The 26768-nt window shown below is 43.5% G+C and overlaps 1 protein-coding gene across 1 annotated transcript; it reads left to right on the top strand.

The window, feature by feature from the left end:
- Nucleotides 1-2796: 2796 nt before the first annotated feature.
- Nucleotides 2797-26259, top strand: LONP1 (lon peptidase 1, mitochondrial; the record flags this gene model as incomplete). The annotated part of the gene is made up of 16 exons (XM_082010793.1): nt 2797-2861; nt 5402-5630; nt 6195-6256; nt 7355-7484; nt 7873-7956; nt 9138-9358; nt 10916-11054; nt 13169-13347; nt 14495-14582; nt 20117-20239; nt 21000-21116; nt 21403-21543; nt 21629-21794; nt 22888-23096; nt 24384-24548; nt 26095-26259. Exons 1-16 carry the CDS (start codon nt 2812-2814, stop codon nt 26257-26259), a joined length of 2268 nt encoding a protein of 755 aa, XP_081866919.1. The 5' UTR covers nt 2797-2811.
- Between the last annotated feature and the right edge of the window lie 509 nt (nt 26260-26768).

Below are 26768 nucleotides of genomic sequence, written 5' to 3'. Positions count from 1 at the left end.
CGGAGCATTTCCCCAACGTCCCTCTCATCGCCGTGACGCGCAACCCCGTCTTCCCGCGCTTCATCAAGATCATCGAGGTGAGGGGCCGCCGGGGCCGGGGGCTCGCCCTCGTCGCCCCAGCCGGCTCGGCTGGCAGAGGAGAAGCAGGCCGCCGCCAGGAGGTACCGGGGCCGTAAGGCGGGCGGTGGCTCCGGAGCAGTTTTGCAGCTGGTTGCCGAGCGTGGGTTTGCCTGGTCATGGCTGAGAGCCCTCCAGGGGAGAAGGCAGTCCTTCGGCCGGGGTTTCCTGGTGGGCGGCGTAACCGTCCTCGGCTGCGCGCACAGAGATAGAAGCTTGTCTCCCAACTTCTGGTAATACCAAGGGTGCTTTTCTCCAAGCCATACTCTGTGTCTTTACAGGTTTCTTTTAATTGTAGAGTACTGGGGAGGGTAGCAAGGTGTGTAATGCTCCACGGCTTTCTGCCTCTTAACGTTTATTTCTAACTGTGTAGCCTGACCGTATTGGAATAGTGGGGTAGTTACGGACTTCAGGTTTCCTAAGTATTGCATCAGAGTCAGTAACGCAGCTTCCAACGGGGAAGGTCAGTGATTCATGCTGAAGCTCTTTCAGAGTCTGCTGTCTTCTCCATGTTCTTTTGCTGAAGGTTAAGCAAATGTGTCCTTGGTTTAGCTTCGAGAGCTTGTGTCATAGCACCAAGAACAATATTTGTGAAGGCAGTAAACTGTGAGCTGCAAGAAGAAAGCATGAATTCAGCATAGAGCAACACTGCTACCATTGGAGAGGTTGCTGAGAGATGGGGATGGTAATCTCAAAACTTCAGAGTGTGAACTTTCCCCTCTGCTCCTCTGTACTTATTTTTAAGAGCCATAAGTTTGATCTTTGACATGTGACTTGAGCTCACAGACCAGAAACACTTTTTCCTCCTGAAATGCAATCATTTTGGAACAAATTCTCATATTTTTGCTCCTCGCTAGTATTTTGCCAATCTGATTTTGGAGTAAATGTAACAAGAGCTGCATCAATAGTTTCCTGTTCCTGTAGTGTTATTTAACATAATGCTATTTCGACTATAGTATTTTTGTCCAAATCTAACATGTGCAACTTTTAGTGACTTCTATAGATGTGTTGAGGAAAGGAAAAGATTATGTAGTATTATGATCTTTAGGCACTTGATCATATGACACTTTTATGTATAAGTCATTAATTTCAATACATAGGTCAACAGTGTCTTACATTAAGATAATTGTTAAACACTCTCTCTTGTCCTACAAATTTATTGTGCTGCCATTTAATACTTTATTTCCTGACAATGTGAAATCTCTACAGTGAATATGGAATTATTCGTTTTCTTTTTTCTGTTAACGTCTGTGACACTGGCAGATGTAGTTTTGCTAGATGTTGTGCAAAATTAAAATAGGCATGCCAAGATTAGACTAGGCCAACAATGGTGGTATTGCTCATCCTGCTCTGTGAAGACCATGCTGTTTATTATTCAAAAGCATTGAGCAATGCAGTTTACATCCGTCACATTGAAAGAACACTCATTGGTCGGCAGTGTGAATTCATGCAATGGTAAAATTCATGAGGAGGTATTTTCTTGGACACTGAGTGTTCAGCGTGCTGTGATAACAGTTACACTGGTGCTGGGAGATCTGCCAGTAACAGATGTGTGGCATCCAGAGAGCAGAGGGGAGTAAGAAAGGAAAGCAGGAAGAAATACTGGCTGGGACTAAAAACAGGGACTCGGGTGGGCTGGTATGTGTAGGAGAACAATTGAACAGAGGAGGATTTGGAGAAGAGGATGTAAACTAGGGTGGGTGGGCAGAATTCAGGCAATTGATGGAGAAGATTGGACTAGCACCTCAGTAGGAGTGGAGAGCTGGGGCATACACATATGGAAGGGGAAGGGAACAGTGGTAGCAAAAGAAACTTTTACAAAGTGTTGTTCAAGTGACTGAGAGATTTCTTGCTCATAAGACTTGTAAGGATAAGGCCCAGTTTCTCCCCCTGCCTTCGAGATTGTCTTATGTACTCAGTGACTTATTTTAAATACTCAAATTTCATGTTTCTCTAATATTCTTCCACTTCACATTACTGTCCCCTAATGAGGGCAAGACTAGAAAAATCTGAGATTAGACTTCATAATTCAGTCATAGGGTTTCACTGTACCTGGCCTTACACACTGAGGGTGCAAAGCTTACTGAAAATCCACCTCTGACTTCATATCTATTGTCCTAGGTAAAAAATAAGAAGCTGGTTGAGCTGCTGAGGAGGAAAGTTCGTCTTGCCCAGCCTTATGCTGGTGTTTTTCTTAAAAAGGATGATAAGTAAGTTGTTTCTCTTGATCTTTTTTAAAATTTAAATATAAGCTATTTCCATGACTAAGTTTCATTTACACTAAAAGCTATGATCTGAAATTCCCTGCCTTGGATAGTAGTACAGAAATTGCATATAGGCTTGGACCATCCACTTACTATGACAGTTTTCCTTGCCACCAACAGCACTCCTAGGAACTTGAGTTTTGCTTTAGAAAAGGCTGTTGTTATTTGGGAGGGAGATGAACCATCCAGGTAGTTGGGTGATTTGGAAAGGGGCTACACAGTAGTAGCAGCGGGGGAAAAAGTGTCTTTGCTCCTGAGTCCAGTTTAAAGTTCTGCAACCAGTGATTGTTTCTTCCTTTTTAAACCTTACCTGCTTTCTCAAGATCCTGAATATCTACTCTGATTTTTTTTTCTCAATAGCAATGAGTCTGATGTGGTAGAGGATCTGAATGAAATCTATCAGATGGGAACTTTTGTACAGATTCATGAAATGCAGGACCTTGGAGACAAGTTGCGTATGATAGTCATGGGACACCGAAGGTAATTATTTGTACTTCCACTGCATCTCACCAGACTTCTTTATAAACAGATATATCCCTTTTATTTTCACCATGTATATTCATTTTCATACACAACTCATCTACGGCAGGCTTTTGCTTTGTTATCACAATGTATCCTGATAGTGCTCCACTGCTCCAGCCCTAATAATCTGTGTACTATTACAGATGCGACAGGTTAACCTCAAAAAGGAAGTGCTAGTGCATGTCATTCTCATATAAACTGTAATGTGATGCAAGCAAGCATTCATTCAGCTGAAGTTTAGCAGTTTCTTTGACAGCAAGGTTTAGTAATGGTGAAAAAAAGTCTCTGGAACTAATTCAAGCAAGCCTTTTTGCTTTAAAAAAAACAAATGTGGTCCAGAGCTGTAATTTTGTCTTATTTACATAATCTTGTCCCAGAACTGAATTGAAGAAAACAGGATTATTGTTGGAAATATAGGTTTAGTTATTTGTGCCGAGTATTTTGAGCTAAGACAGTATAAAATTGTGGTTTTAAAAGCGTCAAATAATTGATTTCCTTTAGAAGAGACAATACAAGAACAGAAACATGGCAGCGGAGACAGGTCCAGGGTGGATTTGCTTTGAAGCATTGCTTTTTTCCTCTCACTTGCTTTGCTTCAGTTGCATTTTTCTGGACAAAGAATAAGCAATACTTCTCGAAACTGAATTTGTGTGAAGTCTTAGACCCTCTGCTGAATTATCAAAGCACAACCTTGTTTGATTAGATTTTGGAAATAGGCAGCTATTGGTTTTGGTTTACTTGGAGTAGAAATATTTCCCTATAACGTGGAAGGTGTTGGGAATTGGTCTTTTTTTTTTTATTTGATTGAGACACAGAGCACTGGTCAGTCATGTCCATAGGAACCACACTGGATATCCAATCTGAGGAGCATGCTGCATTTACAGGGAGAAGTGTAGATAAGGACACTCATATCCACAGCCAAAATAATGAAATGTTGGTCCTCTCATTTCTAAATTCCTCCCTTAGATCCCCCATACACCTTCTAGTATGCCTTCTGGTCAGGGCAGCAGCTTCTGTAGTCAATCCAGAGGTATTTACATACCCACTGGCCAGCTGGCTGCTGCCAAACTCTTTTCTGGTTGCCCTGTGAGGGGATGTTCTTCTAATCAGCAACCTGATTCCCACCACCAGCAACCTCACCCTCCAGAAAATGTTTTTGAACTGAATTGTCTGTGACTATTCTGTTGACAAGAGTAGTCAAGATTAGTCAGAAGTTGCTAGTGGCATACAATGGGAGTAGTTGAGGAGGTCTTATTTTTTGAAGGAGACCATATGAAAAATAAGACCTACACCTTGCTTATAATGGCAGTTGACCCATGAGCTGGGAGTCTGATAACCACAAGCTATTTGGACTCCATATTCCCAGCCTAGTAAGACAACTTTGTCAAAGGCTATTGCAGTTCCCGAGTGTGTGTCTAGCACTTGTCTTTGGTGGGGAAACCTTTCAAGCCAGTGGAGAGGGCAAGATTTTGTTCTCTTTCTAGAGAGCTGCCATAATCTGTATTGAAAACATCTGACATGAGGTTGTATGATAGCAGGCAAAATTCAGAAAAGTTTAAAAACAGTAAGAGGGAAACTAGTTCTTCGGAAGGTGATTATGCCATGTGATCTAGCCTGTCCTTTTTGGGGATTAATACTCAATTAGTTATTGGGAAATATATTGTGGGTTTGATCTTTCAAAATCATAATCTAGGAAATCTCTTTGTGAAATAGACCAGTATTTCAAAGGTAGGAATGACTTTGAGGTCCATTATACACATGGTATGTAATATTTAGTATTACAGCAGATAATGCAACAGATGTGGTTTAAAGCAGAGAGATTGATTGCTGAGAATCAGAAAACTGAAAAAGCAGAACATTATATTCAGAATTAAAGTGAAACAGAAACAGTGAGCTTGCTTTTCAGGAGAGACAAGAAGAGGGTATGAATCCACATCAGAGTTTTTGGTTCATGTAGCTAGAGAAACTAGCTCCTGAGCAGACATACTAACAATGATACCTTATTAATCATTCTGTTCATGTGCTGCAACTTGTGATATTGAGCTTTGTGTGCATGTGTATGTTCACAAACATTATTTAGGTTATTTTTCTTTTAATCATTAGAAATCTGTTTTTATATTTCTGCAACTGGTTTAAGCTAACACAGTTTATCATAACGTGCTGTCAGCTGCCCTTGGCCTGTCATTCACACACCAATAGGCTAATTCAGTAGTCAATTAACTTTTTGTATGGCAGCTTATTTATTGTAAATTTACTTAGTAAGTCCTATCAGTTGTCTACCACTTGATTATTACTGTTTTACTAAATCAAACCTTGTTTTGACAAAATGAACCAAAAGCTAAATCTTGTCTAAACAAGTACAATCAGTTACCTTTGTCAAAGTTTGACATTTTAGTTTACTGAAAATACAACTTAGACTCTTTGCTTTTCATGCTGAAGAGCTGAAATCACATGTAACATAGGACAGTTGATTGTAGCTGGTTTCTGTTGGCTTTCAGGATTCGTATAAACAAGCAACTAGAGGTTGAGCCTGAGGAGCCTGAGAACAAACAGAAAGTTAGAAGGAAACAGAAGCGCTCTAAGAAAGAGGCTGAAGAGGAGTCTGCAGCAAAGGACCAAGCTGTGGAAGTGGTACTAGATCCTGTAGCTGCTTCCTCACAGGAAGTTCTCATGGTAGAAGTAGAGAACGTGGTTCATGAAGATTTTCAGATCACAGAAGAGGTTAAAGTAAGTGAATTAATCATGCAAGCCTGGACTTGTCCTGTAGAGTTGCACCTACATTTCTTGCTTAAAAGGAAGAGTTCTAAAATCAGGCTCTAATTTCAGGCCTCAGAAACCAGTTCCTCCTTCTCAGTCATTGCATGAGGGGATTATATGAAAATAATGGTTTTTCATCACAACAGCTCAGTTCCTTAGAACTGGTCACTTCAAAAAGTTGCTGAATGAAGAGGTTGGGCTGTGCTTAAATCTGTGTAATATCCTCTGTCAAACTGAGTCTTTGCTCCAGGGTGACTTGAGTGGTCAACCTGATCATATCTTCTGGCCAAGAATGAGTTAAATATGGTGCATGCAGAAAGCCAGCCTATAGCCCTTCTTGCCTTTCCTTGTCTCCCAGGAGTAATAACTGCCCCAACACCAAGTACCATTACAGCACATCATTGCAGGTGGGTGACCAGGGGCTGTATTTCTGTGCTCCTGTGCTGGAGAGGATGGGGAGTGTCATATTTGTACTAAGGCCTTGACTGTCCTTTTTTAGTCTTTTTGTTGATTAAGTATTTGTTGTGTTTATAGGCACTTACTGCAGAAATTGTCAAAACTATCCGGGACATCATTGCCTTGAACCCCTTGTACAGGTATGTATTTACCATGCTGCCCTGCTTTAAAAGCAGTGTGTTTTCAGGCTGGAGTACACTGAGATTTTCTATTCCATTTGTCCTTTTGCTGTAATGAAGAAGCAATTTGCTGAATTGTCACTTAGAATTTTGTTTTGGGATGCAAGCTTTATCGTTCATTGTTGGAAACAGAGGGTGTTGTCCCAAATATGGGTTCTTCCACCCAGTGTGCAGAGGGCTGAAAAACATACAGAGTCAAGATGTTTGCGTTTATTCCGAATCTGCGCAGAGTTGGGTGCTAGGTGGTAGGTCCACAAGGCTGGCACAGCTCAGTTAACACACAGAAAATATTTATACACTTCAAGCAACAGTTACCAATATTTTTTAAAAGTTACCTTCATCACCCTTGTTCCCCTTGGTTCTCACAAGCCCCGTCTCCACTTAAGGTCACAGCATCCTTCTTTTTTCCTAGGCATGCTCACTACGGAAGGGACTTTTGTGAGGAGGGGGCTTTCCCCGCCCAGGGGCAGGTTTCTATTATGCCAGTTAGATGTTAATTAGATATTAATTAGGATAGTTCACTCAAGGTTTGGTAGTTGTGTGACTTTTGTGATTATCTTGTTCCTTCCCTGAAGGTTGCACCTTGTTAACTGCTCACAGAGACTAAATAATACCCCCAGCTTAATTCCGTGCACACCTTCCACAAGGGGAAGTTTTGAAAACCTGATGTGAAACTTAGATATGAGATAGGACGATAAGTCCAATGGCAGGTGATCTAGGCCTAAATGAAGCTTACTGCAACAAGTATCATTGTCTGATACATGTAATATGAGCATAATAAGAGTCTTAGCATACTGGCATACAAAAATTTTACATATCTGTTACGAGACCATTTCATGTATTTGGTTTTATTTATCAGCGATCATTCCTGTTATCAAGTGATTTATGTGTTTGTTACTGAGTATTGGCTTAGTCAAATTTTTAAAAAATTATTTTGCTGTGAAACTGAGCTGTGTTTCATTTCCTTACTCTGTCATAACAAGTAAATAGCTATAAGGATACTCCCGTATGAATGTAAAAGTTTACTGAGCGTTTTTGGTTTTATTACCATTTTTTCAGAGAGTCTGTGCTTCAGATGATGCAGGCTGGACAACGTGTGGTAGATAACCCTATCTATCTGAGTGACATGGGTGCAGCACTAACAGGGGCAGAGTCACAAGAACTTCAAGACATCTTGGAAGAAACCAGCGTAAGATGAAGCTTTTAACCAAAGCTATGCTAACTGAATCAAAAATATGTCTATGTCATGGTTTCTTTGCCAGCCTCAGTACAGAGGGGACTTCAGTACTATGTTTGATGATAGGTTAATATCAGTGACTAGGTTCCTGTTGAAGGATATAGTAAGTCATTAATAACTTGCCTTAAGGGAAAGGCTGGATGCTCTGCGTCTTTTGTGGCAAATAATTGTCTTTTGTGCATTGATTGTATGCTGTGGAATTGCTACACAATTTGTCTTTCTATGCAGGTGCTGGAGAGTTCTTCCAGACAACGTGTTGGAGCTTTTTATTCTCCCTGTCTCACAGGGAGTTGCTAAGGGTACAGTGTCTGAAAACATATTTTGTGTCTATCTTTTCCAGATTCCCAAACGGCTTTACAAAGCCCTTTCCCTTCTAAAGAAGGAATATGAGCTGAGCAAACTTCAGCAGCGTCTTGGAAGGGAGGTAAGTTTTTCAAGTAACACATACCTATACCTTTTATGTATTTATGTCATGTCCACCACTGTAGTGCTTAGCACGGCCAGTGAAGAATTTTGAAGCAAGACAATGGTACACACTCTAAAGGGAAGTTATTTAGAGTTAAGATTTGATATTCTTATTCCGTTAGAAATTCAGTTTTTCATGCACGTTGTAAAAGTAACAAGACGTGAGGCTACGGTGTCTGCTGTTTAAAATGTGTCCAAGTAGTAATTTCATGCAAGCAGGTAAATCATAGAGGACTGCAGTTTACAAAGCATCTGTGTAAAAATATACAGCATAAAACTGTCTATAGTGCATAATAGCATAAATAGCACAATGTTATTTTAAAAGACCCTCTGCTAACTGCTGTGAACTGCAATAGTTCCTGACTATTGTAAGTTTTAATCAGTGTACAATAACTGCATCAAAATGGTAACTCAGTACATGAAATGCAAAGATTTGTGTATACTGAGCCAAAAGTTCCTGGGTTTATTAACCCCCAATAATTGGGGCTTTTAAAATTCATGTTAAGTGCAAAATGCTTTTGGACTGGGGTAGGAATTGTTGGAGACCTCTTAAGTAAATTGGACACGTGCAGTCTATGGGACCAGATGGGATGCATCCAAGGATGCCGAGAGGTCTTATCAATGTCATTATTTTGTTGTCTCAATCATCTTTAAAACAGTGATGATTGGGGAGGTTCCTGGTAAGTGGAAAAAGGTAAATGCCATTCTCATCTTCAGGAAAGAGAATCGGAGTGACTATAGACATGTCAGCCTGCCCTCAATCCCTGGGAGAGTTATGGGGAAAGTCATCCTGAAAACTCTGTACAGGCAAATGAAGGGGGACATGATTTGGAAGGGATTTTCCAAGCATAAACTGTGCCTTCATCAATCTGATTGCCTTCTCTGGTCTAGAGCACAAAGGGGGAGCAATGACTGTTGTATACCTTGACATTAGTAAGGCCTTTGTTGTCGTAAGCCATAGTATTCTTATGACCAAATTGGGATGTTACAGACTGGAAGGATGTAGTAGAAAGTGGGTGAAAAAATTAGTAGTATTTTCAGTTGCTGAGAAGGTCATAACTGAGAAGTATTTGAAAGCATTTGATGTTTGATGGGTTGTACCAGGAACAGGATAGTTAGTGTATTTGTTGCTGTGTCTAGGTTGAGGAGAAGATCAAGCAAACACATCGCAAATATCTTCTCCAAGAGCAATTGAAGATCATTAAGAAAGAGCTAGGTCTGGAAAAAGAGGACAAGGATGCTATAGAAGAGAAATTTCGTGAGCGACTAAAGGAGCTGGTAGTGCCAAAACATGTCATGGATGTGATTGACGAAGAATTGAACAAGTTGGGCTTGCTGGATAATCACTCCTCAGAATTCAAGTGAGTGCATGACTGTCCTCTGCTAACAGGGTTGGTTGTGAGAATGAGAGAAATCAATACAATTCCGTGAAGCTGTTACTTTAAGAGTTTATTTTCTCTTTTGTCGTAGTTGTTTTCCCTGAATGTAGCATATGATCACATCCTAGCTATACGATTGTTCTCCAAATCTCCTATGTTTTACTGTGTTTTACCTCTTTTGAACATTTTACGTGTTCTCTTGCAGCCTAATGCTATGGATAAGAACTGTGCAATTCATTCCCCCTTGCGAAATGTGCAGTGATTCCTTCAGCCCTTAATTTTCGTTCTTGTGTCTTGTACTTACATGTTTTCATTAGATGTGAGAGAAGAGAAGCTAATTGCTAACACATGACGTTGGTTAAGCGACCTGAGGTAGTCCCTTGAAATGTTGGGGCAGGGTTGGAATTGCAAAAGAGTGAATAGCTTTTACCACATAATCTGTGACATCGATTGTCAGAAACTGAGCTTGCTTTGAACATTCCTTGTCTGTTGAGGCAGTGTGTGCTATACAATATAGCAAACAGTGTACTCATCAGCACTTTAATGTCCTGGATCTTTGCTTCTAAAACAGAGTATCTTTTATGGAGTAAAAGACTGTATTTGAGAGCAGACATGTCATTTGGATGAGAAACATCTTGATAATCATATACTAGGAGGAGGAGAGAGGAAGCTAGGAAAGACACGCTGGGCTTCACAGCCAGCATAGTACCTTTCCCTCAGAGTAGTAACAGTGGTAGCAAGTTTGCAAAGGACGTACTTGGGAGAAAAAAAGCCAAAGCACTGTTGGTGTGGCGATTGCCATAGCGTGGATCCTGGGACCAGCCAGCCAAGCATGGGAAGGCTGTGCTTCTCTGTGTTCATGACTGCACACAATTTACTGCGTCTTGCAGATCTCTCTGTACATTTGAATCCCTGATCTGAGTGTGTGGAGTTTTAGAACAGTTGAGTGCTGTTGTGTTCTCAGTAGCAGTCTGTTTAAACTGATGATCTCTACTGTTAGCTTCCACACTAACATCCTTATCTCCCAGTCTTAAATCTTTCTCTATCGTGTTGTACATCCAGCTGTTTTTCCTTGCTTCTGAGCCAGGAGTGTTTCTTCTTTACATTGTCTCGGTTCACTGGGAAACGGAGAGGACTCTTAAGTTTCATGACCTGATCCGAACAGTTGATAGTAGTGCAGAGCTTACAAACAATCCCGGTTGTCTTCAGACAGGAATCAGCTCCACACCAAAACATTATACAGGGAACTTGTGTGCAGAAATCTAGGTCTTTTCATGGTATGTTGGAGGTTCTTTGTCTTGGGAAAGCAAAAGCTGTGGAAAAACAGCTTGCTTGGCGGGAGGCGGGGCAAGGGACAAGGGAATGAAGACCATAATGAAAGGTTAGCAATGACTGCCCAGATAATGGTGTTCTTTTCATAGTCTCCCTTCCATGAGTTGTTTATGTCCCACTTGTTCTGGATGAGGTTATTTTGGAAGGCAGTGGAGGAAGGCAGGAGCTGTTTTTTCACATCACTCTCATTTGTGTGTTTCTGTCAAGTGTTACACGGAATTACTTGGATTGGCTGACATCCATCCCGTGGGGTAAGTGTAGCGAGGAGAACCTGGAGCTCACCAGAGCCCAAGCAGTTCTGGAGGAGGATCATTATGGAATGGATGACGTCAAGAAGCGAATTCTGGTAAGGCAGTGTGTCCCATTTCACACTCTGCCTAGTATCAGGCATGTTGGCTGTGATCCAGATTGCAGCTCTCCATTGAATGTGTGTTAATTCATGGATCAAACAAAAAGATGAATGAAAGAACAGAACGTTTTGGTGATCAGTTGATGTATTTAATTACTCATGGCAACGAAGGTCATATTCTGATTTTGAACCACAGTGTACTGTTTTGCTACTTAATGCTGAGCAAGTGAATAAGTGTCCAAGGGAAGCAGGATTTTAATCAATTTGTTCAGAGGCTATTAAAATGGTTCCGCTTGACTGGCAAAGCTGCTGTCTTTCAAAAACGCACTGAACCTCTACTCATACCCGTAAAATTACGAGGGGGGAAGTTAGCCAAGATGCATGTTTGCCTATCACAGCCTCACAGCCTATTCTCAGAGTTGTGTTGGATGCTGAAGGGTTTATATTCTGTGCAATACAGCCCTGATATAAGCATACGGGGTAGTTTTCAATGTTGCCTTGTTCCACAGCTTCTGTCACTTTTGCCTGAGGATGTCCCATCTGTGCTTGCTGTTGTTAGGGAAGCTTTTTAGATAAGAGTAGATGCTTGCAACAGGTTGCAACAACTTCAACAACTTGCTGTGGGAACTGCCTTCCTTTCTAGGGGACAGGTACAGGCTTCTCCTTGTAGCCAGCCTTTCAAGCAGTGAAAGACAATCCCAATGCTGGCAGGATTTGTATCATACTGGGCAAGTGCATGATAGTGCCCAGTGGAGTGGAGTAGGGTGCAGATACTGATTGTGCATTAACAAATCATGGTGAGAGCTTAGCAGATTTGGTGAAGCCATCAACTAGCCTTCAACTTGGCCATTTCCTTCCACAGAGAGTAAGGCAGTTTCTCTTACTGTTCCCACATGCTGTACGTAGCAGAGTTTTGTGTTACCGTGGGGACAGCACTGATGGTACTTAGGCCCCTTCAGTAATATATGGCACAGAAGCCATATAGGCATCTCCTAAGCTAACAGTACGATGTTGTTATATATAATGAATAGTAAATTCTTGGACATCCTGGGATTTTGCCTTTATTAAATCACTTTGTTCCAGTCTCTTCTAGAAAAAGATAAAGGTTGTGAAGTATCTACTCACTGACAGCCAAAGGGAGCTTCTTTCCCTAATACTGCCCAAAACTTGTGACTACATCCTGCTATCTGATTTATTATTTTGAATGATTTATAGTCAACCTGTTGTTGCACACTTGCAAGCAGATAACACCTTTTGAGTATCGGTCTCTTAGGTTGCTTGTCAGCACTATTTATGTTGACTAGGCCCAGCCTTTATACAGAAATAGATTGAGTTGTATCATACAGGTCTATGGCTTTGATTATTGATTTGATTAATTCCATGCAGAGGAGATTTCTCAGTTGTAGCAATGCAAGCGAGGTTGATGATTTTAAGGTACTGAGAAATATCTATGCAGGTTCGAGCCTTAATTAGATTGGTGCTGTTGTCCTTGTATAGTATTTCTGTGGAGTTCAGTGCTGTAAGTGGAAGAGATCAAGGCTCATCTTTGCTAAATAACTAGCTTGTTACAGGGGATCCACATCTGTCTGCCTACTTGCACAGTGATTTCTTCACTGTAAGCATATGAGCAGTTGAGACTCAGTTCTAAACTGTGATCTTTTGATTTCTCAACTGCTGAGTGTTATTTGAGGGTTGCTTAGCATAAGAGTGTGAAAAGCTGCAAGTTTAACTTAGCAAAGAAAAAGTGGTACAAGTAGGAGATGCTCACCTGCAGCTTGAGAGACTCAGGTGAGAACTAGGAAAGCTAGAAGAACTAGAAGTCTGTCTTCCCACTCCCAAGAGAGTGGAGAGAGAGACTGCTTCTCCCAGTGAGATGAATACAGAGCACAAAACTCGGGGACAACCAAGTGTGTAAATAACCAGAGGGAAAAGAGGTACACCAGTATCCTTACTTAGCTTCTCCCCTTGCCCTCCCCAGCTCCTTTGAGGACCAATTTTGTGTATGATCCTCATTTTGTAATCGTTGCTTGACCTGATAACAAATATGTTTTGGTGTTGCTGTTTGGTGCAGTTGCCCTGTGTTCCCTACTGGTGCTTCATCTGTTCTGCAGGAATTTATAGCAGTCAGCCAGCTGCGAGGATCCACCCAGGGGAAGATCCTGTGTTTTTATGGCCCCCCTGGGGTTGGCAAAACCAGCATTGCCCGCTCCATTGCCAGAGCCCTAAACAGAGAGTATTTCCGCTTCAGTGTTGGAGGGATGACTGATGTAGCAGAAATAAAAGGACACAGGTCAGTGTAACTTGAGCAGTTTCTCTATTCAGCAATTTTTAATTGTGTTGTCAAAATAGGAACTTAAGTTGGGCAATGTATGTAACTTTCATCTCCGTTCTGCCAACCCTTGCTGATAGGAGTTGGGATATAGAAAGAGGTGAAAAGGATAGCAAAGGGCAGAGTTTGGAATGTAATCATATCTGTGTCTCTAAGTGCAGTTGCTCCCTGCTTCTTGTGTATCCTTATGGGAAACCTTTGAAAAGCTGTGTGAGCTACCCAAAAGCATTGGACTGATGCCAAGTGCTAATTAATGTGTCTATAAATGCCAGCATTAGAGAATGGTGACAGTTTGAACAGGGTCATTCACGTGTTCAGGTATGATTGAGACTTGATTTCTGAATAACCAGGAGGGAGGTGCTGCATGAGGAACAAGAATATTCATGGGGAGAACGAGAAGATGTGAATACAAAAATCAGTAAATCTGACCCTGCCATGGATTTATTTTCCTTCCGCATTTACCTGAAAACAAAACTAGCAGTGTTTCCAAACTAGTAAGAGTAGCTGTGAATTGAATCTGCATGATTCTGCCTTATATGATACAGAAGCAGAGAGATACTTTATATGCTTTTTCAGGATGTTCTCTGCTCTGTGCCTTTTGGCATTCACTCTGTTACCTTCTTGCTCTGCTTCTGCATTTTCCTGGATGCCAGTTCCCTCTAGCAGAAAGACTGTGTTCTGCTGCAGTTTGTTCCTTCAGTGTATCTTTTGATTTACACTGATCTTCCTTTTTTCCCCTACCAAGTGAGGGATTGAAACATTCCCTTTTCTAACATTTCTTTACCCAAAAAACAAGAAGTCACTGTTCAAACATCTCTATTCTCAGCCTTACCTCTTTGCTTCCCTCTAATTTAAAATTGGTTAAAACTAAAGATTAAAAACTTCAGTCCAGGTGTATTCTGCCAAAATTCATGTCTGATCTCTACTAGAAACAGACTAGATGGGTCTTCATGCTTAGTATGGTGATGGAGAATGCTTTTGATAGATGTAGAAGAAATATAGACTTGTTTCCCAGCAGGGTATACCTGTTCCATCAGCTGCATGCTATGTTGTGTGATGTGTGCTGTACTTTACAATGGGTCCCTAAATACAGTTTCTGGTAAAACAGGAGGACATATGTTGGAGCAATGCCAGGAAAAATCATCCAGTGTCTGAAGAAGACCAAGACAGAGAATCCACTTATACTTATCGATGAGGTGATGTATCTGGCCTTCTAGTTTATGTTCTTAAAAACATGTATCAATTTGTGACCCCAATAGGAAAGATGAAGAAGTTAAGTCTCCTTTTAATTTAAATGAGACTGGGCTCTCAAGTTCTCTGGTTGTCAGTGATACCTTAGACCCTTTGCTTTCTCTTCCTATAACAGACATCAATTTTAATATTTCAGTTGTGCCCTTCTCATTAAATTGCAGCTATTTGGATCACAAGGATCCTAACGGAGATGGATGGATATTCAGAGGCTTCAGTAGCTCTTGTGTTCCCTACCTAGGTGTGGGTACATCACTGCACAAAAACACTGTTGCCCATGTGATTATTAGAAAGAGCCACTCTCTCAGCAGGTCTAAAGCAAGACTATCACAGAGTCACAGAATCACTAAGGTTGGAAAGGACCTTCAAGATCATGAAGTCCAACCGTTAACCCACCGCCACCATGCCCCCTAAACCATGTCCTGAAGCACCACATCCACACGTTTTTTGAATACTTCCAGAGATGGTGACTCCACCACCTCCCTGGGCAGCCTGTGCCAATGCTTGACCACTCCCTTGGTGAAGAAATTTTTCCTAATATCCAATCTAAACCTCCCCTGGCACAACTTGAGGACATTTCCTCTCGTCCTATCACCGGTTAATAGGGAGAAGAGACCAACACCCACGTTGCCACAACTCCCTTTCAGATAGTTGTGGAGAGCGATAAGGTCTCCCCTCAGCCTCCTCCAGACTGACCAATCCCAGTTCCCTCAGCTGCTCCTCATCAGACTTGTTCTCCAGACCCCTCACCAGCTCTGTTGCCCTTCTCTGGACACGCTCCAGCACCTCAACGTCCTTCTTGTAGTGAGGAGCCCAAAACTGAACACAGGATTCAAGGTGTGGCCTCACCAGTGCCGAGTACAGGGGCATGATCGTTTCCCTACCCCTGCTGACCGCACTATTTCTGATACAAGCCAGGATGCTGTTGGCCTTCTTGGCCACCTGGGCACACTGCTGGCTCATATTCAGCTGGCTGTCAACCAGCACCCCCAGGTCCTTTTCCGCTGGGCTGCTCTCCAGCCACTCCTCCCCAAGCCTGTAGTGTTGCATGGGGTTGTTGTGGCCAAAGGGCAGGACCCGGCACTTGGCCTTGTTAAGCCTCATACAGTTGACCTCAACCCATCGATCCAGCTGTCCAGATCCCTCCTGCCCTGCAGCAGATCAACACTCCCACCCAACTTGGTGTTATCTGCTAACTTACTGAGGGAGCACTCGATCCCCTTATCCAGGTCATCGATAAAGATACTGAACAAGACCGGCCCCAGAACCGAGCCCTGGGGAATACCGCTTGTGACTGGCCGCCAGCTGGATTTAACGCCACTCACCACAACTCTCTGGGCTCGGCTGTCCAGCCAGTTCTTTACCCGGCAAAGAGTAAACCTGTCTAAGCCACGAGCCGCCAGTTTCTCCAGGAGAATGCTGTGGGAGACACTGTCAAAGGCTTTACTAAAGTCCAGGTAGACAAGATACACAGCCTTTCCCTCATCTACTAGGCGGGTCACCTGGTCATAGAAGGAGATCAGGTTGGTCAAGCAGGACCTGCCTTTCATGAACCCATGCTGGCTGGGCCTGATCCCTTGGTTGTCATTCATATGCCTCATGAGCACTGTCAAGATGAACCGCTCCGTGATCTTCCCTGGTACAGAGGTCAGGCTGACAGGCCTGTAGTTCTCGGGATCCTCCTCCTGGCCTTTCTTGTAGATGGGTGTCACATTGGGAAGCCTCCAGTCTTCTGGGACCTCCCCTGTTAACCAGGACTGCTGATAAATGATGGAGAGTGGCTTGGCAAACTCCTCTGCCAGCTCCCTCAGTACTCTTGGGTGGAACCCATCAGGCCCCATAGACTTGTGGGTGTCCAGGTGGCTTAACAGGCCCTTAACTGTTTCCTCCTGCATTATGGGGAGTTTATTTTGCTCTCCATCCCTGTCTTCCAGCTCAGGGGGCTGAATACCCTGAGGATAGCAGGTCTGGCTATTAAAGACTGAGGCAAAGAAGGCATTAAGTACCTCAACCTTGTCCTCATCCTTGGAGACAATGTTCCCCGCCATATCCAGTAAGGGATGGAGATTCTCCTTGCCTCTCTTTTTGTTGTTAATATATTTGTAGAAGCATTTTTTGTTATCCTTTACGACTGTGGCCAGATTGAGTTCTAGCTGGGCTTTTGCCTTTCTAATTTTCTCTCTGCTTGACCTAGTGAGATCCTTGTACTCTTCTTGAGTTGCCTTCCCCTTCTTCCCAAGGTGGTAAACTCCTTTTTTTCCTGAGTCCCAGCGAAATCTCCCTGTTCAGCCAGGCCAGTCGTGTTCCCCACCAGCTTGTCTTGTGGCACATGGGGACTGCCTGCTCCTGCACCTTTAAGACTTCCTTCTTGAAGACTGTCCAGCCTTCCTGGACCCTTTTGTCCTTCAGGAGTGTCTCCCAAGGGACTCTCAGCCAGTGACCTGAACAGGCCCAAGTCTGCCCTTGGGAAGTCCGTGGTAGGAGTTTTGCTGACCCCTCTCCTTACTTCACTCAGAATTGAGAATTCTATCATGTCATGGTTGCTAAGCCCAAGACATCTCTCACCAGTCCTTCTCTGTTTGTAAACAGCAGGTCAAGCAAGGCACCTCCCCTGGTGGGCTCACTCACCAGCTGTGTCAGGAAGTTATCTTCCACACACTCCAGGAACCTCCTAGACTGTTTCCTCTCCGCTGTGTTATGCTTCCAGCAGATGTCTGGTAGACTGAAGTCCCCTACAAGAACAAGGTCTAGCGATTGTGAGACTTCTGCCAGTCGCTTATAGAATGTTTCCTCTGCCTCTGCATCCTGGTTGGGTGGTCTATAACAGACTCCCAGCAGGATATCTGCCTCGTTGGCCTTCCCCCTCATCCTTACCCATAAGCACTCGACCTGGTCATCACAATCGTTCATTTCTATACAATCAAAACTCCCTAATATGCAGAGCCACTCCACCACCTCTTCTTCCTTGCCTATCCCTTCGGAAGAGCTTATAGCCATCCATGGCAGCACTCCAGTCATGAGAAGCATCCCACCATGTTTCTGTGATGGCAACTACATCATAGCTGTCCCGCTGCACTACGGCTTCCAGCTCCTCCTTTTTGGTGCCCATCCTGCATGCATTGGTGTAGATGCACTTGAGCTGGGCTATCAATTTCACACCCAACTCCGGCATGCCACCCCTAGGCTCATCTCTAGTGAGCCTGGTTTTATCCCCTTCCCCCTTCAAATCTAGTTTAAAGCCCTCTTGATGAGGCCTGCCAGCTCGTAAGCAAGAATCCTTTTCGCCCTTGGAGACAGTTGCACTCCATCTGCTGCGAGGAGGCCCGGTGTCGTGTAAACCGGCCCATGGCCAAAAAACCCCAAATTCTGACGACGGCACCAGCCCCTGAGCCATGTGTTGATCAAGTGTGCTTTCCTATTCTTTCCAGCGTTCTTCCCTGTCACTGAAGGGATTGACGAAAACACTACGTGTGCTCCCGCTCCCATCGATCAGTCGTCCCAGTGCTCTGATGTCCTTTTTAATTGCCTTTGGGCTTCTTAGTGCAACGTCATTGTTGCCAACCTGTAGGACCAACAGGGGGTAGTAATCAGTGGGCCAAACCAGACCAGGGAGTTTCCTGGTGATATCTCTCACCCAGGCCCCAGGGAGGCAGCAGACTTCCCTGTGGGTTGGGTCTGGTCGACATATTGGGCCCTCTGTACCCCTCAGAAGGGAGTTGCCTACCACAATTACCCTCCCTTCTTTTCTTAACAGAGGATGTCTTGATGCGTGGGGCTGGCTGACTCGCCCTAGGCACCCCCTGGGATGGACCTTCATCAGGGTCCTCATGTTCCTGGCCCTCAAGTTCCGGAGCCCCAATGCCTGTTGTGTAAGGGCAGCTGGGACGGTGAGGGAGGCTGGGAGGGGATTCGCCTGCTGCCGCGAGCAGGGGCCTGCTTCCATTCTCCCTCATCTCTTGTGTCCCCTCCTTCTGCCCGGCAACAAGAGGGCAGGGGATCCCCTGCTGCTTGTGGAGCCTCCACCAGCTGCCCCTGCCTCAGGGATGGCCGGGTGTGACTCCACTGATCCACCTCCCTCTCACACTTCCTGATGCTCCTCAGCCTCTCCACTTCCTCTTTCAGCTTTGCCACCAGGCTGAGCAGGTCACTCACCTGGTTGCACCGCATGCAGGTGGTGTCTCCCCTGGTCTCTGGCACAAGCAACAGGCTCAGGCACTCCTTGCAGCTGGGCACTTGGACAGATGCGTGCTTGAGTGGGAGCTCTGTCTGTGTCGCCATATTCCTTCGGCCCATGGTTTTCAGCCAAATGGAGACCATGGCTGAGCTTCTTCTGGGAGGCTGATGACCACTCGTCAGAGAGCCTCTAGTGTTGGGGGGGACTGCGCCCTGTCCGCACACCTTCCCTGCACGCCCTGCCTGTGCAAACTATAAGGAATAAGATGCTTACCATCAATTTGTGGTCTGATTTGAGAATAAATGAGACAGGGCTACCAACCTACTGCTTTGTGGAAAAGCAAAGAAGGACAGGATATAATGGCAGGTGTTCAGAATAGACTAAAGGTCTCTCTAGCCTCCTTGTGTGCCATGCCTGGGAAGGACCAACAGCGGATGTCTTGGGAATGACATGGGGGACTGAGAAACTGGGTGAAGAGTTGCAGTGTAATATAACCAATTAATATCTTGATTTGAAAGGCAATGAAACGTGTAGGTCATGGCACTTTTATTTAAGTGGTGTTGGTGAGGAGCCTTGCATTGGCCGTAGTGGCAAATTGCATTATGTCCATCTAGTTAATGCTACTCTTTAGGGAGAAAAAGCAATGAAGAGCAGCCCTGTTGTGACTTCTTCTTCTGAAGACATGAGCAGTGCTGAAAGAGACAACAACCTTGGACATAGTCCTGGGCAGCTGGCTCTAGGTGGCCCTGCTTGAGCAGTGGGGTTTGACAAGATGACCTCAAGCCCCAACCAGCCTCAATGAGTCTGTGATTCTGTGAAAGCAGCAAAGGTACTTCAAAGTACCTCAGTACCAAAGCTGAGCTGTGGTGTGTACCTGTGTATAAGGACTTTGCACCTTGGGCAGAGTGAGGAGAGTGTCTTAGCTTACATATTAGGGAAATGGTATAAGCTAGCACCCTGTGCTAGTACCTCCCACTGTGGAATAAATATTCTGGTCTGTGACTGTAGCTTATCTTAGTGAGTAGTAGCTCACTAATCCACAATAACTCACTTGCTTTTGATTTTATGCACGCTCCTTGAGACTTCATAGTGCTTCTTTACAACACTGTTGGAGTCCTGTGTCTTGTCAGGTGCTTATGCTTTAGGATATCAGGGACTTGGGTGAACACACAGAAAACTGATAGACTGTTAGTGGCTGTTCATGAACAAACACATCAAGGTTTTCAGCAGGAGCCTTCAAAGAACCTTTGTGTGAGAATTCATTGTGGTGAGAAACTTCTTAGAGCATTTAAAGTTTTTCTTCCGTAGGTGGATAAAATAGGAAGAGGATATCAAGGGGATCCATCCTCGGCTCTTCTAGAGCTGTTGGATCCAGAACAGAACTCTAACTTCTTGGATCATTACCTTGATGTTCCTGTGGATTTATCAAAGGTATTTCTCTCTTCAGCAGTGGTTGTAGAGCTGGAATGTATGAATATGTATCAATGCAGAGATGTCCTGTCCATAAAAAAATGCTGACATTTTAGTCAGTTGGAAAGTCAGGCAGATGGGATTGAGACAGTCTCTGTAGGAGTTGGCTTTAATTAAAGTGTCTGCACATACTTAAGAGAACATGATCACCAGTATATATCCTATAGCCCTAACTCCCTGTAGAGCTATAGGAACACAAAGATGCATGTTCTCAGCTAGAAAAGGCAGGAGTTTTTCTTCTATGTAATGATTAACAGAGGTGCTATCAAGTGAGGTGGCCTTATGCTGCTGTCAAGCTCTTGAAATTGGTTGTTTTCGCACACTGTTGCACTTTTTGTGCAGCTTACATAAATTGCAGAATTGATGGATTAGAAATATACACATCATTTGGTCACTTCTATGCTACCTTTGTACAAGGTAGAAATAACTTAGAAGTGAGATCTAGATCTCCCCAGGCCAATAGTTTCCTGGTCCATATTGGACCATTCTGATTTACCAGTTTGTGCTGTGTGGATTTCTAAACATTTATTTTGGGACTAGGGAACATCCTACTACATAGTTCTAAAATCCAAAACTCTTCCTGTAGTAAAAACTAGATTCCACAGAGAAGAGTACCTTGCTCCAGCCCTTCAGACAGAGAAAGACAGAACTGAGGAACTATTGCTTGGAATAAAGCAGCAGGTTAATGAAAATGCTTAATAGGATCTTGTAATACTTCCAGGTACTTTTTATCTGTACTGCCAATGTAACAGAAACCATTCCGGAGCCACTGCGGGATAGAATGGAAGTGATCAATGTATCAGGATATGTAGCAGAAGAGAAACTTGCAATTGCAGAGGTAAGAGAAACCACTGATGCGCTGTGAATTACACCTTATAAAATGTTTTTGGCAGATTCAGGCTTACATATTTACTTCCAACTGTGTCCAAAAAAATTAGGCACATGGCATTTTGGACAGAGTTCCTCCAATTTGAACACCCACTTTAAGTAACTCCAGTGTTTCATAGGCTGTGGACTCCAGAAAATGGCATTGAGCTAATAGCTGAATGAAGTTGAGTGAATAGGAACCACCAGGCTTTTGTCACAAGTACTAACAGAAGGATGTGGGGGATGATTTCTTTCAGAGATATTTGGTCCCTCAAGCACGAGTTCTCTGTGGCTTGGATGAAAACAAAGCCAAGATCACATCAGATGTCCTGACTGTTCTCATCAAGCAGTATTGCAGAGAAAGTGGGGTGAGGAATCTGCAGAAACAAGTAGAAAAGGTGAGGGAAAATTGTATATGACCGTGACCGCTGTGCTTCAGCCTTCTCATCTTTTTCTACAGAAACAAATTACTGTCTCATTCAGGTATTGAGGAAATCTGCCTATAAAATTGTGAGTGGAGAAGCAGAGACGGTCCAAGTAACACCTGAAAACCTGCAGGACTTTGTAGGAAAGCCCATCTTCACTGTGGATCGCATGTATGAAAGCACTCCTCCAGGAGTGGTGATGGGTCTGGCCTGGACAGCTATGGGTGAGACAGAATTAGTTTTGGGTCTACATTTCTGTATAATTTTCAAAAATTGAATGTGATAGTTAAAGTGAATTTTTCCTACAGAGTCTAGTGAAGTTCTTCTACTGGCACCAGTGAAATTAACTTCTGTGGCCTTTTAGAACCTGACTACTTCTTCCCTGAAGAAAGAATCCTTTCTTATTCCCTTACCCAGGCTCATTTTAGCTTCAGGCCAGCATGTTTTCTCTGTATGGTCCATATCCTATATGAACCACATACATTAGGAACAGCAATGACTAAAAGCATAAGCTTTTTCAGAGAGAACAAGACTGTGCTTCCTTAAAAGCAGAAGGTGCAGTTCTGACTTATGGCACAGCTGAGGCATGCTGTTACCTCTTCAATGATATTGCACCACTGACTTGGCTTTCAATGTCAAGGGCAAATACAGGTATTCTAGCGCTCTTGTGGGGTGGATGTAGTTGGCTACTTACCATTCATTGGATTACTCCTCTAGTAACTTGGGGGCTTATGTGCACCACAGTATGGAACGTGGGGTGGATGTAGTTGGCTACTTACCATTCATTGGATTACTCCTCTAGTAACTTGGGGGCTTATGTGCACCACAGTATGGAACATACGGCACACAGCAAAGGATATGACCACTGCATACTCCAATTGACCTTAGGTAGAATTGAAGTAGTTAAGAGGGAAACAATCAGTATGGCGGAGAAGGTAAACAGATGTCTGACACTGGAAAGTTGAACTGGCTAGAAGTGTGTTATGGTACGAGCTCATCTTACTTTTTGGCTACGAGGAGTCTGAAACCATTATAAGAACTGATTATTTCCACTAAACAGGGGTTGCATCTCTATTGTTGGAGTGTGAAGTCCAAAGAAGTGATGAACGGAGACTGTCAGTGCAGTGCTGTTGAGATTTCTAGCTAGCCTTCCTGAAGGGATTCAGAAAGCAGGTTTCAGCTGCTCTTTACCCAAGAGTTAGTGACTCATCAGAGCACCAGTTCCAAATTCCTGACATTGTTTCTGCATCACCAAAACCTTCTAGTTTGATTTTCCTTTAACTTTTCTCAGGATGTTGGTTTTCTTTTCTTTCTTAGGAGGTTCCACTCTGTTTGTTGAAACATCCCTGAGGCGACCCAAAGACAAGGAGAACAAGGATGGCTCCCTTGAATTAACAGGGCAACTGGGTGATGTAATGAAAGAGAGTGCCAAAATAGCTTACACATTTGCAAGAGCCTTTCTGATGGAGAAGGACCCCAACAATAACTTTCTCATGTCTTCCCATATCCACTTGCATGTGCCAGAGGTAAACTGATGCAGAATTCACAGAACACACATAGCAGCTAGGCTGATTTGCTCCCCTAGGCACAAAGCTGGAAAGCACTTCATTTGTCCATATGTTGTGCGGAATGCCCTCTTTTAGCAGTAAAACCTAGAGAAGATGACATTTTCCTCAGGATCCTGTGAAAGCTGTTTCCATTCCTTTCTGCAGCAAGCATGTGGCAAGAATACAGGGGCTTGGATAATGCTATAAGAAATCCTAGACTCTTAGTGTAGCTATTGGCTCTGTTGTGCAGGTGGGGAAGCCATGGCACAGAGAGAAGAGATTTGGATAAAAGCTTGTATGCAACTACAAGGAAACCAAAGTTTAGGTCCCTTTGTTACCAGGCCTTCATAAAGGCTTCATGTCATTTACATGTAATTCAAAATACTACTCTCTGTCTCTGTGCCATGGCTCCTACTCCATATAATGGCAGCAATTGCATTTTTTCCAGTGTTTGGGACTGAAAATAAATGCACACCATGCTCAGAGGCACTCATACACTGTGTAACAGGCTTTGGGCAGGTACTTTACTGAAGACAGTGTTTGTACTATCACTATGCCCAAGCTTTGCTTCTGAACTATTGCATGCTTTAACCTAGTCCACAGTCTCCTTGTTGCAGCTTGCTCTGTGTCTGTCCAGGTACTTGTTTGTGATGTGTGTGTTCATTTCCTGGAGGATCAGAAAACAGCAGACATCTCTTCCTCTACTCCCTCTCAAACATTCATTTCTTCGGCTCTTATCTCAAAGATCTGTTTGATCTCAGATAAATCCAGACTGTCACTAGTTTAGGCCTGGATTTTATCCAGCTTTCTAAACTGAATTATCTTTTCCACCTTGACTGATTTTCAGTGTTGTCCTCCACTACTTTGTGACTGTTGATGCTCTCTTCCCTTGTGATGCTGACCTCTGTTACTTGTTTCCGTGGTTGGTTTAGGTCAACAAAAAGCTTGAAAGCATTCATGCTCTGTTTTTTGCTCATGTGGCTTATTCAAAGTCCTGAGCCTGATGAGTATTGTGGTGGCATCAGGCCAGAAACCAAATAGGTAGACTCATGGATTATTCCTTATTCATAAGTGAGGACTGACATAGTCGTTAATAGATCAGCCAATTCAAATAGCAGGATTCCATCAGTGATGCTTTCGCAAAAACCTTTGTGAGACCTCCTGAAATTGCGGCCATCTTAAAACAGCAATGACAAAGGTATTTTCTGGCTTTGGTACTCTTTGAATGAGCTAAAGGCAGGGTTTTTTTCCTTTTCTTTTAAATAGGGGGCAACACCAAAGGACGGACCAAGTGCAGGGTGTACTATAGTAACAGCTTTGCTATCACTGGCTATGAATTGCTCAGTGCGGCAGAATGTGGCCATGACTGGAGAGGTGTCATTAACCGGAAAAATTCTTCCTGTTGGTGGAATCAAGGAGAAGACTATTGCGGTAAGAGCTCTTATCTTGTCTCCATGCATCATCTGTGTCAGCCCTGGACTGGGCTCAGCGGTGAGTGGGACAATCAGAGTGATTGCTCCTGTAGTGAGAGACGCAGTGACTCAATATACACTGTGGAGAAGCCTGCTGGGGGAACGTGGGGATCTTGCCTGTGTCTCTGGTTGTGAGGAAGAAGATGGGAGCCTAGGCTTTGTGCCAGGGCACTGTGTTGATCTAGTTACTAGACTGGTAGAATTAAGGGTGGAAGGGATCATCTGGCTGTTAAAGCTGTCTTCTCTGTTATAGACTGGTATGGTCCAGTAATCTGTGCTGGGTTGAAGTGCCTGTTTAAGGAGGACATCGAATGTAGATTTGATGGTATCCATAGGGTATCATCTTTAACATTAAGGCTGTGTTCCCTAGTTCCACCTTGAATTGTTGGACTTAAAATTTTATATAGATATCCCTATGTTTTTTTGTTTTAGATCAAAGGAACTATCAGTGTCTTGCACTTCCCCTGTGAAGTTTCCTTGTACATCATGATCAAGTTGCTTAATCCTTTTTTTTTTTTTTTTTTTTTTGTAAGCTATATAGACTGAGTTCTCTGAAGAACTCTTGCAAGCACTGGATTTATAGTGGTGCTTGCTTTTTTGGGTTGGGTGTTTTTTTTTTTCTTTTCTAAGCATTGAATCTCTCTCCATACTTTTCATCTGCACAGCTCCTGCCTACATCAGCCTTGCATTACACACATTTTTCTGTCTTCAAGAATGGTATTAGCTCTTTTGTAAGCCTGTTGAGCTGGGGCTTCACATCAGTGTTCTGTCCTCAAGTCTGTTTGGGCTACAGCCTTGTGCAATGTGATTCCTTTTCCTCACGTGGCTTTAAAATGGGTAATTTTGCATTTTGCTTTGTGGTAGTCATTACGGAAGGACTAACACATGATTAGGGATGTCTGTGGCACTGACGACTGGCTGCACTTGCAGGAGTGTGAGTGGCCACATAGGGGTAAGTGCAGGATCACCCATAAAGTGAGTGGGTACAGACCTGCCACTTGATGAGTGGGCTCTACTTTCTGTGCTCCTTCCGATGCAGATGTCCATCTCAAAAGGTTCTGTAGAATGGTTCTATGGGTCATGTATATTGATGCGGTGGGCTGGTCTCATAAGCTGTTTCTTAATTTTCCTTTGATTCTAGGGTTTATCCTCACCCAAGTTGGAACACTTTTAACTCTGTGAAATAGTATGAGTTGTTCTAAACAATCCCCTGATGTACTGACATAGTCCTACTAACATATGTCCCACTTCAGCTGTCCCTGCAGCTAAGGTGGGGCTGGAGTGTGTGTCTTTTTGGGGACTTGGGGAGATCTAGAACATGATGTGTCCTTAGTGACATCTCCTGTAAGTAATGCCCTTGCTGCTCACCAAAGAACGGAGTAAAGCCACATCATGCTCCTAAATAACTGTTCTTGTTCTTGCTTTCTAGAATGCAAGAGTGTGTTTCCAGTAGATTGATAGATTTCTAGGAGTCAACAGACTGCTTAACTTTCTTTTCCCCATAGGCAAAGAGGGCAGGTGTTACCTGTATCATTCTGCCGTCAGAGAATAAAAAGGATTATTATGACCTTGCTGGATTCATCACAGAAGGACTAGAAGTGCATTTTGTTGAGCACTACAGAGAGGTATTTGATATAGCATTTTCAAAGCTGGACTCCACTGGAGGATGACGTTCCACAGCCTGATGGCTGGAAGGTGGTCTGTCCCTTACTGCTCAGCCCCTGCCCAGAAATGGGGTGACCAGGGGCAGTCCTGAACTGGGACATGGAGCTATTGCTGCTGCGCAGCTGCTGAAATGAATTATGGCTTTGGTAGAATAAAGTATTTCTCACTCTTTAATACTGAATTATGATTCACATTAAGTATTTCCAATAAAATTGTGAAATTTTACCTCAGGAAGGTGTGTATTATCAGCCACCAGCAGTAAGGCTAGTCTTGTCTCTTCTAATTAAAGATCTTTTAATTATTCCCCTGTAATTCTAAGTAATGCTTATAGAAACCTTGAACTCTACAGAGCTGGGGCTATGATTCCCATATATAGTGTTCCTGATGTACTGGTAGTTCAGTAGCTTTCAGAAACCTCCCTGTCTCAGCTTATAAACCTGTATTAGGCTGGAGGGGAAACTGAAATTCTAGGACAGTTCAGGAGAGCTGGCACATCCAGCTGCAGCGGGACATG

This window comes from Phaethon aethereus, assembly GCF_964289735.1.
Source record: "Phaethon aethereus genome assembly, chromosome: 26".
Lineage (NCBI taxonomy): Eukaryota > Metazoa > Chordata > Aves > Phaethontiformes > Phaethontidae > Phaethon > Phaethon aethereus.
The sequence above is the reverse complement of the archived record's forward strand: the minus strand, read 5'-3'. Positions and strand labels throughout refer to the sequence as shown.